The sequence below is a fragment of the Rhipicephalus microplus genome, chromosome 6, assembly GCF_043290135.1.
Source record: "Rhipicephalus microplus isolate Deutch F79 chromosome 6, USDA_Rmic, whole genome shotgun sequence".
In the NCBI taxonomy this organism is placed as follows: Eukaryota; Metazoa; Arthropoda; class Arachnida; order Ixodida; family Ixodidae; genus Rhipicephalus; species Rhipicephalus microplus.
The window spans coordinates 57,955,454-57,971,849 of NC_134705.1; the positions used below are offsets into that span (position 1 = coordinate 57,955,454).

Below are 16,396 nucleotides of genomic sequence, written 5' to 3' on the forward strand. Positions count from 1 at the left end.
TAGATAGATAGATAGATAGATAGATAGATAGATAGATAGATAGATAGATAGATAGATACGCTCAGAGTTGCCGAAGTTCACTAAGAAATGCTTGACATTCAATAACACCTTTGTGACAAAATTATTGCCCACACTAATAAAGGTAGTCTGGCAGCATGGAACTATGCATACACTGCATGCTATAGTCAAATTCTAGAAAGCGTTGCTATAATATGCAGGCACGCTGGAAAATTTACCAGTGTTTTGTTTAGGCCCGGGCCCAAGAAGCCGCTTTCAACTTGTGAAATGCGTGCTTATATTGTGAAGTGAATCCCACTTTTGTTATCGTCCCTCTAAATGATTCTACTGTATGCCCGCTGGAGGGAAAGTGTCTAGATATTGGCTGACGAATTCTACAATGCATATACGCGTTGTGATGTTGGAAGTGACACCAAAACCACTGTTTGTTTGACCCATATACCACAGCTTGCAAATGAAGCACTCAAGCATTAAAATCACTTTATCTGCCTCACAATAAAAAATCATTACGAATTTTTAAGAGCAAATCATTGGTGGTGCTATGAGCCACATTGGTATTGATTGATTGCATGCCTTGCGCAAAAGTTTGCAAAGTTAATGGCAACTGGCGAGTAGAGAGAGAGAAAGAAGCAACTTTATTTGAAACGACAAGCTTCCGAGAAATGATATCCTCTCCCCTGGATGGCAGCTAAGAGTCCTTGAGCCCTAGCGGCATCTTCGGCTAGGCGGATAACTTGTAGCTGGTCCTGGATGTGTGAGCTAAACAGCGCAGTCTCCTACTGCTGTGCGTTGAAATATTCGGTGTTTGGCCCTTTCACAATGTTAGAACAAGCCCAGATATTGTGTTTGAGGTCTGCCCGCTGATTGCCGAGTTTACATTTGTCGGAGTAGATATCTGGATAGCAAAGGCTGCAAGCAATTGGGTTTGGGAAGGTGCTTGTTTGTAATAGGCGCCATGCTGTCGCCTGCTGCTTATTTATTGAGCAATGTGGAAGATGGTAATGCTGCATTCCTAATCGGCAGAGTTTAGTGATTTCATTTTATGAGACCACGCGCTTTTTCTCCACACGCGGGCTTCGCGTCATTCCTGCAGCTGCTTAGCTCACTAACTCTCGAGCTAGGGTGCGCGCGGTTTCCTTGCCCGGAAGGGAAGAGTGAGCGAGCGTCCATATTACATACACGTCGCGCTCTCCATGAAAGTTGGTCAAAATTCTTTTTGCCTCTTTCGTGACCCTACCTTCAACAAAATTAAGAACTGCAGTTTTAAAGGTCGCTGAATATAACGCTGGCTGTTGCATTCAGACGCAAGCGCCGACGCTATGGCTGCTTCCTCAGCGATTTCTGACCTTCCTTGATTTGATAGAACTGCTTGTGAGCAGGTGGCCCGCTTGATTTGAAGTGATCGATGCCATGTGTCGACCTTCCGGATGCTCCGCCACATCCACATAGACCACATCGACATAGTTTCGAAACGTCCTGTGTGGTGCTTTCGCCATAGCGTTCCTCCGCTCCCAGTGATACTCGGGGTGCATGTTTCTGGGTAACGGCGGTATCATGATGCGCTCTCTGGTTTATCTTGGAATATCGTATTGATCCCCGCTTTGGTCAGCGTACGTGATGCCCAGTTTGTGTATTACAGTTTTTCCTGTGTCACTTTTTGATAGTCGTTTATATTGTGCAGTAATATGAGCCTCAATAAGTTCGTCTAGCTTGTTATCCATACATAGTGCTTCAAACTTCTCGTTTGATATGGTGATGGGTAAGCCGAGTGCTTGCTTATATGCTTTTTTGATGATGAATTTTACCTTTAGTTTTTCCGCTGCTTGCTACGTTAGGTATGGGGTCACATACACTATGTGGCTGATGACGAAGGCTTGTAAGAGCTGCACCAAATTGTGTTCTTTCATTCCGTGATTCTTGTTGGTGATTCTTCGGATAAGTCTGATGGTCTGCTGGGTGTTGCTATTCAGTACGTTTATTGCTTCTCCATTATGTCCGTTCTCGGATATGCGGAGGCCTAGTATTCTGATTTGATGGACCTAAAAAATTGGGTAACCCCCTGCTCAGATAGGTATGCTAGGCCATTCTTGAGTGCACTTGCGTCTCCAGCTTGTAGGTCTGTAGAGCAGTAACTCTCATTTTCGGAGAGAGTATTTCATGCCTTTGGCCTCCACGTATCTCTTAACCGTATTTACTGCTTCTTGTAAAATGTCTTCGATGTGAGCCTCACTCTCGCCCGAAACCCAGAAGGTGACGTCATCTGCGTACAGACTTGCTGAAGCCCTTCGATGCGTTCCAGCTCTGAGGGCATACCAATCATCGCCACATTGAATAGGAAGGGGAAAAGCTCAGAACCTTGGGGTGTTCCCTTGTTGCCAAGTTTGATTTCCTCGGATTTCACTTCGCCGGACACGATTATTGCTTTATGGTTAGGGAGGAAACCTTTCAAATAATTATACACTCGTCAGCCGACGTGCAGCTGTTGTAAGTTGCGCACTATTGGCTCGTGGGAGACGTTATCAAATTTCTTGTGCAGGTCAAGGGCAAAAATGACTTTTGTATCCAGGGTGTGTATTTCGGCGTCTGTGATTTGATGCTTTAGCCGCAACATGACGTCTTGCGTTGAAAGTCGTGGTCAAAAGCCCAGCATCGTGTTCGGGTATAGCTTGTTGTCGTTCATATATCTGACGATGCGTGTTAGAACTACTTTTTCTATAAGCTTTCCGATGCACGACGTCAGTGAGTTAGGCCTTAGATTCCATATGTGTGGTCTTTTACTGGCTTTGGGTATAAATACAATTTTGGCAGTTTTCCATTGCGGGGGTATGACTCCTTTCTCCGAACAATCGTTCATGTACTTTCTTAGAGCAATGACGAATTGCGAAGTTTTTCAGTCGTTACACCGTCGGGGGCCTGGGACGAACTGGGGACTCAGCCGTTTGAATCCGTATCAAACTTCTGCTTCAGTTACGGAGGCATCAATGGCTATCTTGCCCTTACCTTGGTACTGCGGTAGTCAGTTCTCTGTTGCATCGCTAAGGTAGGTCTGGTGTAGCTCGCGCAGAAGCTCTGCCTCTGTGTCTGCGTAGCTGTGTAGCTTGCACTGTTGATTTTGCCGTTGTGTTGTTTTTGTGCCCTCTAGATCAAGGAGGCCTCGAAGCTTGCTCCAAGTTTTTGGCCTTCTGAATTGTCGGTTTGTTAAAGCTCACGTGCCTTCCCATTGCTGTTGGCACAACCTGTTTGCGTGATCCTCTATGTCTCTGTCGAGGGTGACGATTCTCTTTCTCAGGCGCTGGTTGTGCTTTTGACATTTCCAAGTTTCTTGCAAGCTGCGTTTTGCCTCCCACATGTGGAAAAAGCTTGCTGTCCATTACATCCACGCCAGTGTCTTCGGGAACGTGTTGACAGGCTTTCTGCACGCAACACTGAAGTGCGTCTGTCCACTGCTGTATATCTTCGATGCTCTCTATCGCATCGTCCTTCCTTAGCTTACGATAAGTGTACCATTCAGTTAACATTATTTTTTTGCCTTTCTTTTTTCGCGTGCCCACTTGGAGCTCTTTGCATACGATAGAGGAATTGTGCCAAGATTCACGCTCGTGTTGGTCCAACGTGGGTTGAATATGTTTTTTTACAAATGTCAGGTCCGGCGTAGTGTCTCTGCTGACGCTATTTCCCATTCTGGTTGAATCTTGTGGGTTGGTCAGTAGCGTGAGGCCCTTGTGTTATGCGTCGTTCCACAGGTTGCGACCTTTAGTGTTCTCAATGATGTAACCCCAGGTGGCGTGCGATGCAATAGTCTCTCACGATGATCAGTGCCTGTCGGCCCGCGACATTTAGCCCTTTGTGATAAAGTGATCCAAACTTCATCTTTTGTCGTGGTGAGCTGTATACGTTCAGCACAAACAAGCTTCTCTCCTTTTTTTTTGAGAAGGGATAATTTCTAGTAGGACGTGGTCTATGTTTTGTGTGGAAGTGTCATGTTCGACAGCCACGATATTCCGGTGTATCAGTGTGGTCGCTGCTGCTTTGTCACCTATAGTGGTGTATGACTTGTATCCGGATAATTTAGCGGTCCTCCCTGTTTGCTGGAAGGGTGGGGGGGGGCGATTACATCTGGTGCTTGCTTGGTTTTTACGAATTGCTGCAGGTTACCCCTCTTACGACGAAACCCACGACCATTCCACTGCCAAATAATTTACTCGTTACTCGGTGCCATGTTGGCTGCCGGATTTTTTCATGCAGCTGTTTTCAGCTGCATCTGATTTGCTGTACGGTTTGCTCTTGACCGGCCTAGCTCCCACGGGCTGGGCGTCTTTCGGCACGGTTTCCAACTGCGCTACTCTGACCTCGAGGCTGTCGAACCTCTGCCACATTTCTACTCGCGTTTGCGTCATCTGTTCCTCGAGGTGTGTGCGCATCTGCATGAACTGTGTTTGTAAACCTACGACCATTCCCTGAAACATGTCTTTACTTCTTCTAGTGTTGAGTTGCTTTTTTCTTCGGTGTTCTCTTCGCTTATGCGGCGGCGTCTCTTCACTCCCCGGCGCGCTGCAACAAGTGTCGCCGGAGCGTGAGCAGGCGTCGATGCAATACTAGCTGTTGGCGTGGCATTGATCGACTCTGTATGTTTTGGATTTTTAAGTTTTGCGTTTTCACATTAAACTTTTTTTCTCTTACCTTAGCGTCGTGCTTTCACGCATTATTTGCTGTAGTGCCTGTTTGATCTGTGTTATTTTCTGTTCTAACACGCACGCCGTGCTTGTAGGTGTAACAGCAGTACCAGAGCCCGCGGCTACAAAGCTCACTTGTGCATTGGTTTCCGCCTCTCCACGGCTCGATTGTGACATTGAGCTTGCTTTGTATCTTGAATGGATTCTTGAACGGGTTCTGCACCGGGTCCTCGACCTGGGCCTGCGACCGGGCCTTCCCCGACTGTCGCCTTTGTGTGGTGTGGTTGAAGAGCCTTTGGTTCTTTGGCCTTCTGATGCCTCGGTGTCCTTGCCCATTGCCTTGACAGCTCGTGTGTTGTGGTCGTTGATGCCGTACTGTGCTTCGTCCTCGGTTTCTCTTCTTCGTCACTCCCAGCGTCTTCGCCGTACCAGATACGGTATCTTGTATATTTCTTTGCAGCGTCTGTCTCCCGTAAGATGACCTAGTCCGCATAGCTGACATCTTGTTTCACACTGATGTTCTTGCGCTGGGTTGGTTACGCCACATCCCCTGCATATTGTTTCGTCAGGATTGGGGCAAACGTTTGCTGTGTGTCCCAGTTTTTCACATTTATAGCACATGTCTATGTGTTTTTGGTACAGCGAACACCGAACGATGAGTGCTCCATATTTCGCGTATCTTGGCACGTGCAGTCCATTGAAGAGTACAATCACATTCTCTGTGTTGCCCATACTCTTCGCGTGGAGTATGCTTGGGTTTGTTACTGTAACTAGGTTGTCAATAATGTCTTTGGAACTTTCTTCTTGGGATATCCCTCTTATGAGTCCCTTAGATGAGTTTTCCGACGTGGCTCTGTTTAGGCACTGGCTTAGTGTTCTTGCTCTCCCACGTGTATCTTCGTTGAAGCTCCGTACTGCCTGGACCGCTCTCCGGATGGCGTGCTTACAACCACAATATTCTGCTTATAGTTTATGAATATGCTGTCTGCTGCTGTTGCTTCGCGACCGACGCCAGGGGCGTTTCGCAAGCAACAGTAAATGCGCGCTTGCCTGTGCTCCGAAACGCTGAGTCCTCCTCAGGGTCACACAATCACTTTGAAATCTTCTGGTGGTATACGAGGTAACCGGCTTGCTTTAGTAACTTGTCGTATGTTTTATTCACTTTTACACTTGCTGGCTCCATGAGCACATGGGGGTGCAGCAGCGTCTCGGTTTGAAGTTGCTTCGATTGTTTTCTTGATGTTTCTTCTGCGCACTTCGCACCATCTGGCGTCGTTGGTAAAATCATCCGGTTAAATATCTTCTCCTACCACGCTTAAAACCTTCATTGTGATGCCAGACGCACCGTCGAGGCGTTCCGATGGCGTTGCATCTATGCGTTCCCTCCAGCTCTACCTGCCACCGCGGCGGCTGATCCGGTTAAGTATCTTCTCCTACCACGCTTAAAACCTTCATTGTGATGCTAGACGCACCGTCGAGGCGTTCCGATGGCGTTGCATCTATGCGTTCCCTCCAGCTCTACCTGCCACCGCGGCGGCTGATGCAATAAATGATCTGTCAGGCGAGTCCAATTCGGTGTCGGTGCGAAAAAAGCGGGCTCACTTTTGCAAATCTTCGTGTCCAGGTGTTCCGCTGAACTTGCTTCGTTGATTGGTGTAGAAATTTAGCCAAGTACAGCGATTTTACAAAGAAAATCATTTGAACACGTCGGAGCCCAGATAACGTGCGTCCGCACTCTGCGACTCTTAGTGTCCAACCAACCGGCGGGTAGAATATAATTAACAATTCGACTGTTTCTTTGCTTCTCTTAAAATATTTTGAGTGCTGTTTTATTTGTTGAATCTATTGTTTTGGTTGAAAACTATGTAGTCAAACTATTATGTGTACCTCCCCTACGTAATGCCTCACGGCGATGTAGGTGAAATGTAAATAAATAAAATAAACAGTACCAGCTTTAGAGGAAGTAAGAATGTCCGGCAAATTACTGCAACGCCGATATATGACACGGCGTGGCTCTGGAAAAACTTGTTTGAGTGCTCACTTTGCGTCAAAATGTTGTAATGTTTCTTCAGATTTGCTGACATTAGGCGCGGACGCGTTACGCGTGAATACAGAATTTCCTCTCTAACCCGATAAGCTTAATGCTGTTGTGATATGTAGTGGAGTGTTCTGTCCACTATGCACCGCTCAGCTGTTCTTTATGCGCATATATTCTGATTGTGGTACACTGCGCTTAGTGTACAACTACTTACTAATATATAAAGCCAGTACCACCATGTAGTACATCTATGCTGACGAAGGCTTGCCCTCCCCTCGCCCTCCCCCCAAACAATATTAAAACCCCACATTTCGTGCGTGCAAATTTCTCCTCTGCCAGTGTCCTAACAGTGATAATAATTCTTGTGGTTTAACACCTTAAAATCACGGCAGGGTTATTACGGATGCTGTATAGTAGAGGGCTCCGGAAAATTTCAACAATCTGGGGTTCTTTAAAGTGTGCATATATGTGGCAGTAACAGGAATATCTAGCCTGAGAAGCGCTTTCTATTTGTACGGCTTGCGATATACACATACACACTTATGTACGACTATACACAAGTAGACGTTTGCAGTGATGTATTAACCACAATGCCAGCTGACAGAAGGTGAATGTTTCAGTTGCCTCTCCATTTGTCCTCTATTTTAGCATACGGAGCGAGTCTTCCTTCGGTAATCGACTAGTTCTCTCGGTAAGGTCATTTGTCTCCGGATAAAACGCGTATTCGAAGTGGTGTTGGGCTCATCTTTGCAAAGGTTCAGGCGTCGTTTATAGCGGTGGGATGTTGTTCAGATCAGATAGATGTTGATCAAATATAAATGCTTTCTGCAAACGACGTCTCTAATATAATGTGAGTTTAAATGGAGGAATAAATGAACGCCGTTGAGGGATCGTATGGCTACCACATCCATATATCTGGACCCATCGTCTCAGGTGTACAATGATGTTGTGGTTTCTAGCAGTGGGGTTGTAGGAAAGGGCCCAATTTATGTAGATACTGCTACCCTCAAGAAAATCTGATCGGATATCATCAGTACAGATGCTAACAACCCGAAATGGCGCGCGAGCCGGAAGTTGCTTAAATTGTCGACGTGTATACGCTTCGCAGCATGCGTCATGACCACCCACACAATGCTTTGCATCTTCAGCCCTCTGAAGCATTCTTGTGGCTCATCGAGCATGGATCATGAACCGATGTGTCCTCTGTCGGAGGGATCATGAACTGCTGATAGCATTTCTGTGCGAAAACATTTCGGAACGGCCAGGAGATATACTTTTCTTCCGAGAAGTGATTGCACCGCGCATTCATGATGATATGGTCTACATCTACATGGTTGCGTATTGCAAACATCAGGTTTGATTTTGCGGTCGTTATACAGGTAATGATTGGCGCCAACTGTTAACTCTCATGTTGAATTTCAAGCATACTTAATCAGGCAAAATATATGCGATTTACTCGTTTCTATGACACCAGTGGGTAGGGGGAAATGGCCTTGGTGATATTAATTGAGACCCGCGCAGGATGACGCTCGTCGAAATCACAGTCTTGTAGTGTGATAAACAACAGGACAAACTGTACTTGAGCAATTACTTGGAAATCATATACGTCAATACATATATGTTACAACGGTGAATCTGTGCCCGAACATATATTGCCACAATTTATGTTCTATGCTTACGATCAGCGCTTTATACAGCCCCCCTTTAAACAGGTTTCGATGACACCATATTTAGCTGATAGCTTCACCGTTGTCGTGATGGCGTAGTGACGATGGTACTTGAGCACTGATCCGAAGGTCATTGAATGTTGGCCGTGGTGATATTGATGGACGCGACATACTACATGGACTTGAGTGCACATTCTGCAACACCAGGTGGTCAAAATTTCCACTGCCTTCCAACGGCATCCCTCATTACCATACGTTGGTTTAGGGATATGAAACCTGGAATATTTTTTAAAACGAGTGATTTTGTATATTCAGCAACTAAACGAACCGTGCTACATGGACCTATACTGTACGATTGCCTCGGTGCACTTGACGCTTCTTTATCTTATCTATAATACACCTGACGAGGCTCAAACACCTAAATAACATTTCTTGATAATCATAGCTGGCGCTGACCATATCTCTAAGAGAAGGTTCCCTGTACATCAGTGATCGAACTTATTTATTTAGTTATTTTTTCTGTGTTCTAAAGAAAGCCTATATAGCACAGCGCTAGACGTATCGTACAGGAAACAATTTAGTCGGTGATTTGTGAAAGTGCTCTACATCTCAATGTTCATATTTTGGGTTTTCAGCCCTTATTTAAATTATGTAATTAGAAATTAATAATTAATTAGTATAGGGACAAATAAAAAATAGCCTGAGTACCTACAGGCTAGTGCAAATATTAGGCGTTTGATTCAATCAGCCACCTAAGTGTCTCATTTTCAAATTTTTGGCTCAAGTTATGTGGGACAACCTGTATGTATAGATCACGCCCACTCTTCGAGACTGGCCAAGAAAGGATATATTTTTTAAAAAGTGTTCACATAAGAATTCTATGACTGATAATTTTTATAAATAGGTACCCTAAATATTGACGGCTAACTTGGATAGTTCAGGTCGAAACTGCCATTATTCTTTCAAAACATTTTACTGTAGAACGAAGTTCTCAGTGACAATGACGATGAAGAACTCAGAACTCCCGAGGATAGAATATTTGAAATGACGAAATCCAATCGAATTTCAGTAAACACTGCCTTGAGAATGTTTCCAATTAGTAAATTGAAGCAGATGCATGATAAGCAATAAATTTCAGTCGCTTTGCCTTTTTTACAAAACTGTCAAAAAAGGAGAGGAGCCAGACGAACTCTGTCCGTATAATAGTTCAATTTCAGAACGCGGCAGCGTATTTTTATGGAAGTAACTATACGGCTTTTCGTCTTGAACAGAAATTCCTACGCCAAGAGAACAGTAGGTGCCAATGCTCGTAAATGTGAGTAATGAATGACTTCACAGTGTGAAGCTTTTCTTGGGTTCTCAATCTATCACGAATCATGAGGGCTGATAGCATGATTGAGATTATTGGTCCACTGAGAGCGCCTCTCGACGGAGCGTCAACTATTTCGTCCTTTTCGTTCATTTTTGTCTCTTTTATTGCCCGGTACCCAAATTAATTCGATTAGAGTTATGGGGGTCGGGAACAGAGAAGTAGAAGTCCGAGTTAATTGAAAATATCGATCATACCATCTATGGGTTATAGGTCACAAAGACACATAATAATTGAGAACCATTATTTTCAGCGGGTGCCGCACACGCAAAAAAGTATGTGTAATTGCGGCCACTCTTGAGGTTGATGGGCCGAGCTTTCCCAATGCCATTCGGCCGAAGAAACTGATAAAATATCGGAAAGTCTTAATGAGAATGAACAGTTAAAAGTCTGGGAAACAATACCGATGCCGGATTTTTATTCAGAACGTCAGGCATTTGTAGCTATAATAGCTTTTTATATTTATCCGCTCTAAATGCCTCTGCAGAAGCTACTTTATCATATAGTCAGGTGAAATTTTTGAATGACTCGGATATATATCGTGAGAAACGTTTTTTTCAATACCGATTCAAGGAGCTTCTGTCAGTTATGTCAGTTTGATATCTAATGGTCCAACAAGTGCTTCTACGAAGGCCCCCCACGCTGTATGAAACTGAGGTCAATGAGATAGAAAAAAAGAACTCTGACTGATGCATAGATGAAAAATAATTTTCATTTATATTTATAGAGTTCTCATAAATTTTTAGGAATGACTGCACAGTTAGTATCCTAAATCTGCACAAAAGAGAAGAAAACCTCGGTTCTAAATTAGGTCATATTATTGGCTATGAAATTCGGTTATCTAAGAAATACATTTAGGCCTCTCTTTCCAAGAGTACCAAAGGACGCAGTTTGTGAGCCAGTGGACCAGAATATAAAACACATCCGAATTTTGATACGATGCTAAACCACTGGCGACCAGAAAAGCTGCATGTTTGTAGATTTCGCAAAACATAATTAGCGTGGCTATCCATATGCCCGATCGACTGATGCACATACTTCGTAAGACTCTCGGCTCCCATACTCCTTTCTTCGCCATATGTCAAAGGCGGTGGTTATGACAAGAAATGTCCAGGTATTTTACCGAGTCCAGCTGTGGTATGTTCCGTAGGCTGCGAGTTATTCAAAAGTAACCGGGTTATCCAAAGGTAAAACTATATTTGCGCTCTTTGAACCATAAGGGCATAAATGAATGACCTGCTACTAATATTTAGAGGCTCACTTGTACGTTTGTAAGTAAGTATATAGCAAATGTATATCACTGTTTGAATCGAGAAAAGCTATATCATCTGCATATACGTATGTGTATGCTTCTTCATGACTGGGAGTAGTGCTTAGCAGTATATTAAAAAAAAAGAAGCGAGGGGACTGGTTTTTCAGGAACTCCTCCAACCTGGAATGTATATTTTAATAATGACACTTCAGTAAAAATTAAAACTTCCCACTCAGTTGAAAACTCTCTAGATCATCTCACCTTTCAACTAGACGTATCATAGTATTTCAATTTAGCCATTAATAGTTTATGCTCTACTCTGTTGTAAGAATTTTACTAAAGAGAATAATGTTGCTTTCTCTCTCTCTCTTTTTTTTTTGCTCGTGCGAGGAGGGTCTACAGTGTGCGGAGCACGCGGCCCCGACAGCGTCGACAGGCTGACATGGGCATGCTTGATCACAAGTTTTATCACGACGTAGTCTGAGGTGCTGTCGCATGGTACCTATCAACCTGCGTGCGTACGTTCGAGACACAGCCGCTTCAATGGCGCCAAGCTGGATGTGGCAGCCACATTTTGACAAGAACTAAATGAAAACAAAAATGACAGTATGACTGTATGAAAACTTCGTTTTCATTCTGTCATTTTTAGTGTTCTCGAAGCTATCCAACTTCACTTTGACGTAACGCAAGAAGCAAGCGAGCATCACCTCAGTAGCACACACACAAAAGAATAGGTTATTATACAACTGCAATGTCCTGTTCGTACCCAAGAATAACGCTAGACGTTTGGTGAACACGACACCTTGAAAGCACCAGGCTTCTCTAATATCCCCAATGATACGGCAGCACAGAAACTGAAAACAAAAATACAAAAAAAAACAAATACGCTTCTTTTGATACGCCAAGGGTGCGTCTAGGACGGCCAATCATTTCGTGCGCAATGCTGCGTGTTGTCTGGCACGGTATGTCTAGAAAACTGTCAATTCATTGCCAGTCATCATTGAGATAACGCCGACGGACGCACCACACTCTTTTTTCTGCGCACTGAGGCGAAACGAACGTCTCAGGGTGCACGTGAACCATTTCTTTTTATTATATCTTGTTTAGTGCAACGTCACTGCATACGTCAAGGCGGGACTTATGAATTCTTTAAGGTCCATACGCCACGTGGTGTCGTTCACGCAAACTAAACCGCTCATGCCCAGAAAAGCTGGATATGTTGAAGTAGAGCTCCGAGGTGCCAAAGGTGCTATTCGAAGTTTGAGGAAACCACAGAGACGCCATCCATGTGCACGATGCAACTCAGGCACTTCAAGCCGAGAAGTATTGTATTTATAACAAATTGGAACGTCGCGGGAATGAAGCAAAGACCAAAACACATGACCTTGTACCCGAAGTGGTCGCCGGGTGTCGAGGCCGTCCTCTCTTGGTCGCTCTTATTGACTTCAATCTGCCAGTAGCGTGTCTTGAGGTCCATCGATGGATCCACGTCGATAAGACTGGTCACGGCGGAGTTACACCGTCATTTATGCAAGAGCAATGAAACTTTCCAGCTTTATTTCTGCTGGTGGTGAAAGCTTTAAAATAACCATTGAGGTTGGCATCCACCGTGAAATCTGAAAAAAAAAGAAAACGTTGTAGTACAATTGTGACGCTTCTCAAACACAGAGATGTGGTCCTAACCGAGCATCGCTGACAGTCATTGTAGGCTTAAATCAAGCCCATCAAAATAACACGCCAGGCACTATTTTCCTAGTATTACTATGGTCAGGACTAGAGTGCACAGCAGCGTGCCAACACACGGGGCAAACGGCGGCTCGGAGATGGTGGTTTACCAACCGGAGACGCCACGATGTAACGGATGCCCACTGATTCAGTTTCTTCCTCGCACTTGCTATCATCCTTGTGTGTGGGAGCTGGCGAGGAACATCCCTCTTCCAGGGATAACCCCTACCTAGAAAAAAAGAAAGAAAAACTAAAGATGGAAGAACGCAAAAAAGATATAGAAAAAAACATGAAGACTACAAACAAAGCTAGCAAAAGTTAAAAGTAGTGCATAAAAGCATGGCCAGGAGAAGGCCTTGATTACCCGACTTGAAAAGGCTCCCAACTTTTCATAACATGTACTAAGGGCACACTTTTTCTCGTAGAAAATTCCTCTCAATGAGCTATATAAGGCGGCTACTTGTATTATTTATGAGCTACAATTAGGTCTAGTGATAGGCTGCATCTAGAATTGAAAAACATACTTCTATCTGATGCACTGGAGTGCTTAAAAAAAGGGGGACAGTTTATAACACGCTGGCGTGTTCCAAAATGAAATCACAAAGGAGAAATGTCTCGGCACGAATTTGTCGACATTTTCCTCTTACTACCGCGCTACCAGAAGCAATGGGCAGTATTATGTTGAACCAGCCGTTCTTTCTTTGTACACTCATCGACTTTCTGGCTATCTGCCCTTTCGTAGTCGCCGAGACAAACCAATCACATTCTACTCAATCTTTGCTGACTCTGCTGGTACTTTCGCACACCTAAAGGATGCTTGGAGTTTCTATGGGCGTTCTCCTCCTTCTGTCAGGAGCAAATGGAGATCTCAACAACTGTGAGCCTGACCCGAGAGATGGTGAGTTTCGTTACATTCATCGCTTGTGTGAAGATGATGCGTAAACACCCTCTTTCTTTCAATGTGGCAGCTTGCGTGTGCTATCGATAGAATTGGTTAGTAAATAATTCGAAACTTCTTGTTATCTCACAGCCATAATTTACGCCAAACAACTGGCTCTCGCAGTGAAACATTTCATGAAAAACTGCATGGGCTTTATGGATTGCTTCAAAGGTCGACCAGCCATCAACCTCATCATTGAGGTAAATAGCATCTAGTGATAACTCATGCACATGTATCTCACAGAAAATGTAACATTGTCGCGAATAATAAAAATCAATTATTTGAAGGAAACTCCAGGCAAATGCCTGCCCATCATGATCCTGTTGCTAACATAATACATAACGATCACACACAAAAGCGGTATCTTTGATATCAAACTGTGAACTGCAGAAGGGTGGTGTGGCCAGTTGTCGCGCTTGATAAACGTCAATGTAATTAAGAGCGAAGCTGTAAGTTATAAAATTACGCCACACTATTTTCTGTGAACCACAGAAACAGCCACGCGCTGCTTTATTGTGCGTTTTTCGGTATTGTCGAGTTAATATTATAGTACACTAGCTGCAGGAAAATAGAAAAAAATGGTCAATACTGCATTGTCTTAAACATGTCGTTTGATTGCTCAAAAATAGCGTAAGAAAAGATGTGAAAGCACAATACTTAAGAAAATGACATTAGCACATTTTAAGCAAAGTCACTGAGGTGCACCGTAGTACCTCTGTTATAGTGTTCCTATGACTGCACAACATCGCCAGACCCGACACTGTATAGCGTACAGTAGTGATGGAACTGGTTTAGTGTAAAAATACTTTGATAGGTGCAAGGCAACTGCCGCAACGAAATTCAGAGTTCGTGAAATCAGTTCGAGACACGGTAACGGGAGTCCCACCACGACACATCGCGATAAAATATGCGTACTAATACATCCTGCATATCCTGTCGGTGAAAAATTCCACACTGCGTAATATCTTGTTGTTTTGTTATCCCAGCACGAGGTACCTATTGTTTTATCATTGTGCCGGAAATATCAAACTCCTGATTCCCAACTATGATACCAGCATTCAAGTGCCAAAGTTACGAGGCTAGAGGTTCAAGTATTTTACCGAAAACGAGTGTGTTGTTTATTTCCTGTACGCTGCGTCATTTAACACTGAAGTGGTTTATGCCAGCCGTCAGTCATATTATTTATTGTCAGCTTCACTCCCGAAACACCCGCGCCGAGCTGTCTCGCATGAGATGGCATAAAACTAATAGCTGGGAGAGATATATAAAAATAAAGGGAAAATTAGGCTTTTTGAGAAAAAAATTTATGGCGAGGAGGGATAAGAACATCTTAAACGAAAAGCGGCGCACAAAAAGACGGAGACAAAGAAGAGAACCACACACATCTGTACCCTCAATCTCTGTACCCTCTGTACCCTTAATCTGTACCCTCAATATCTACCCAGAACAATGGATTGCTCAGAACCCTCAATACGAGAGTGGGTATTGTAACCATTAGGCTACCCACATACTACAAAAGAGCATCACTCAAATTTCTCTATCATAGTATCCCGAGGCCAGAGTGGGGAGGGGGGGATAAATGGAAGTGATAGTAAAGAGAAGATGTGCGAGTGTGAGTTTGAGGAAAGTAGAGAAGAGAGAGAAAAGCATAGCTGACAAAGGAACCGGAACAATTGAGAAAAGAAGGCGAAAAAAACAGAAATGTGAAGAACAGTAGAGAGCAGAAGAAACGAAAGGAAGTTTATATATATAAAGAGAAAGAGGTGTGGCAGGTACTGAAAGAGAGAAATAGGGCGATATTTCAAAAAAAGGGACGAAAACGAAATAAATATAGAACGACTTACAATTTAAAGAAATCCAAGCACATTTAAATAATAAATTAAAAAATGACGAGAACAAAAAATATAAAAACGCATTGTGACAACACACAAAACGAACGCAAGGGACAAAAAAGAAAGAGCAAAATAAAAAGCAAAAGCAAGCAAGCCTGCTCTGCACATATTCCAAGCTTCTCACGACAACTTGCTGAGCTTTTGAGTTACTTTGGAGCGCAGGATATCTGCACTGATGTGAACGTTGCCTTGGACGCACTGTGCAAAATACTCTCTGCGAGCACCGTAAAGAAAAAAGCTTATTCGGCAGCCTTCTGAGAAACTTCGTTGTTAGCAGTAGGTATCCTCAATGTCTGACCTCCTGGAGTTGCCTGGACCAGCATTGTTTTGTCACCGGAAAGACGTGTTGCCACGTCCGCCTCAGGATACACCTGTTGGGGCACAGTGGGGTCTTCTGTTGACTTTTCTAATCCTCGGCCTGGGTCATCAAAGGGCGCCTCTACCTCGTTTCATCCTGCACAGTGCGAAAAGCTTCAAGCGCACGTGACTAACATGAACGTGCCGAAAAGTATTCCGCATCTCTACCATATGAGCCACAACGCTAACTGGCCCCAGTGCCCACCCTTCCGTCCACGACACCTTCTCTCGCCAGACAGTCGTCACGTAAACACAGCCTGCTTCTTTGAATGAAAACGGGACCCTCCAATGGTCATGCTGCCGTTTTAGTTTCCTGTTCTACCTGTATGTCGTCTCTCAACTATTTTCTTACTAAGGATAACTTCGTGTGACGTTTTCTTCAGAAACAATTCCACTAGACATTTACGTATTCCTGTGTAAGGCAACGTCTGATACGCCAGCAAAAAGACGATAGATATAGCGCGA

The 16,396-nt window shown here is 44.0% G+C and overlaps 1 protein-coding gene across 2 annotated transcripts in view; it reads left to right on the plus strand.

The window, feature by feature from the left end:
• The first annotated feature begins 13,496 nt into the window (after positions 1–13,496).
• Positions 13,497–16,396, plus strand: part of LOC142764776 (uncharacterized) — a 43,451-nt gene continuing 40,551 nt past the window's right edge. Inside the window, exons 1-2 of one of the 2 annotated variants that reach the window (XM_075865299.1) lie at positions 13,497–13,640; positions 13,773–13,882. In XM_075865299.1, coding sequence (XP_075721414.1) covers positions 13,556–13,640; positions 13,773–13,882 — 195 coding nt within the window. In that variant the 5' untranslated portion in view covers positions 13,497–13,555. The remainder of the gene's footprint in view (positions 13,641–13,772; positions 13,883–16,396) is intronic. The other variant, XM_075865300.1, reaches the window with a different exon arrangement.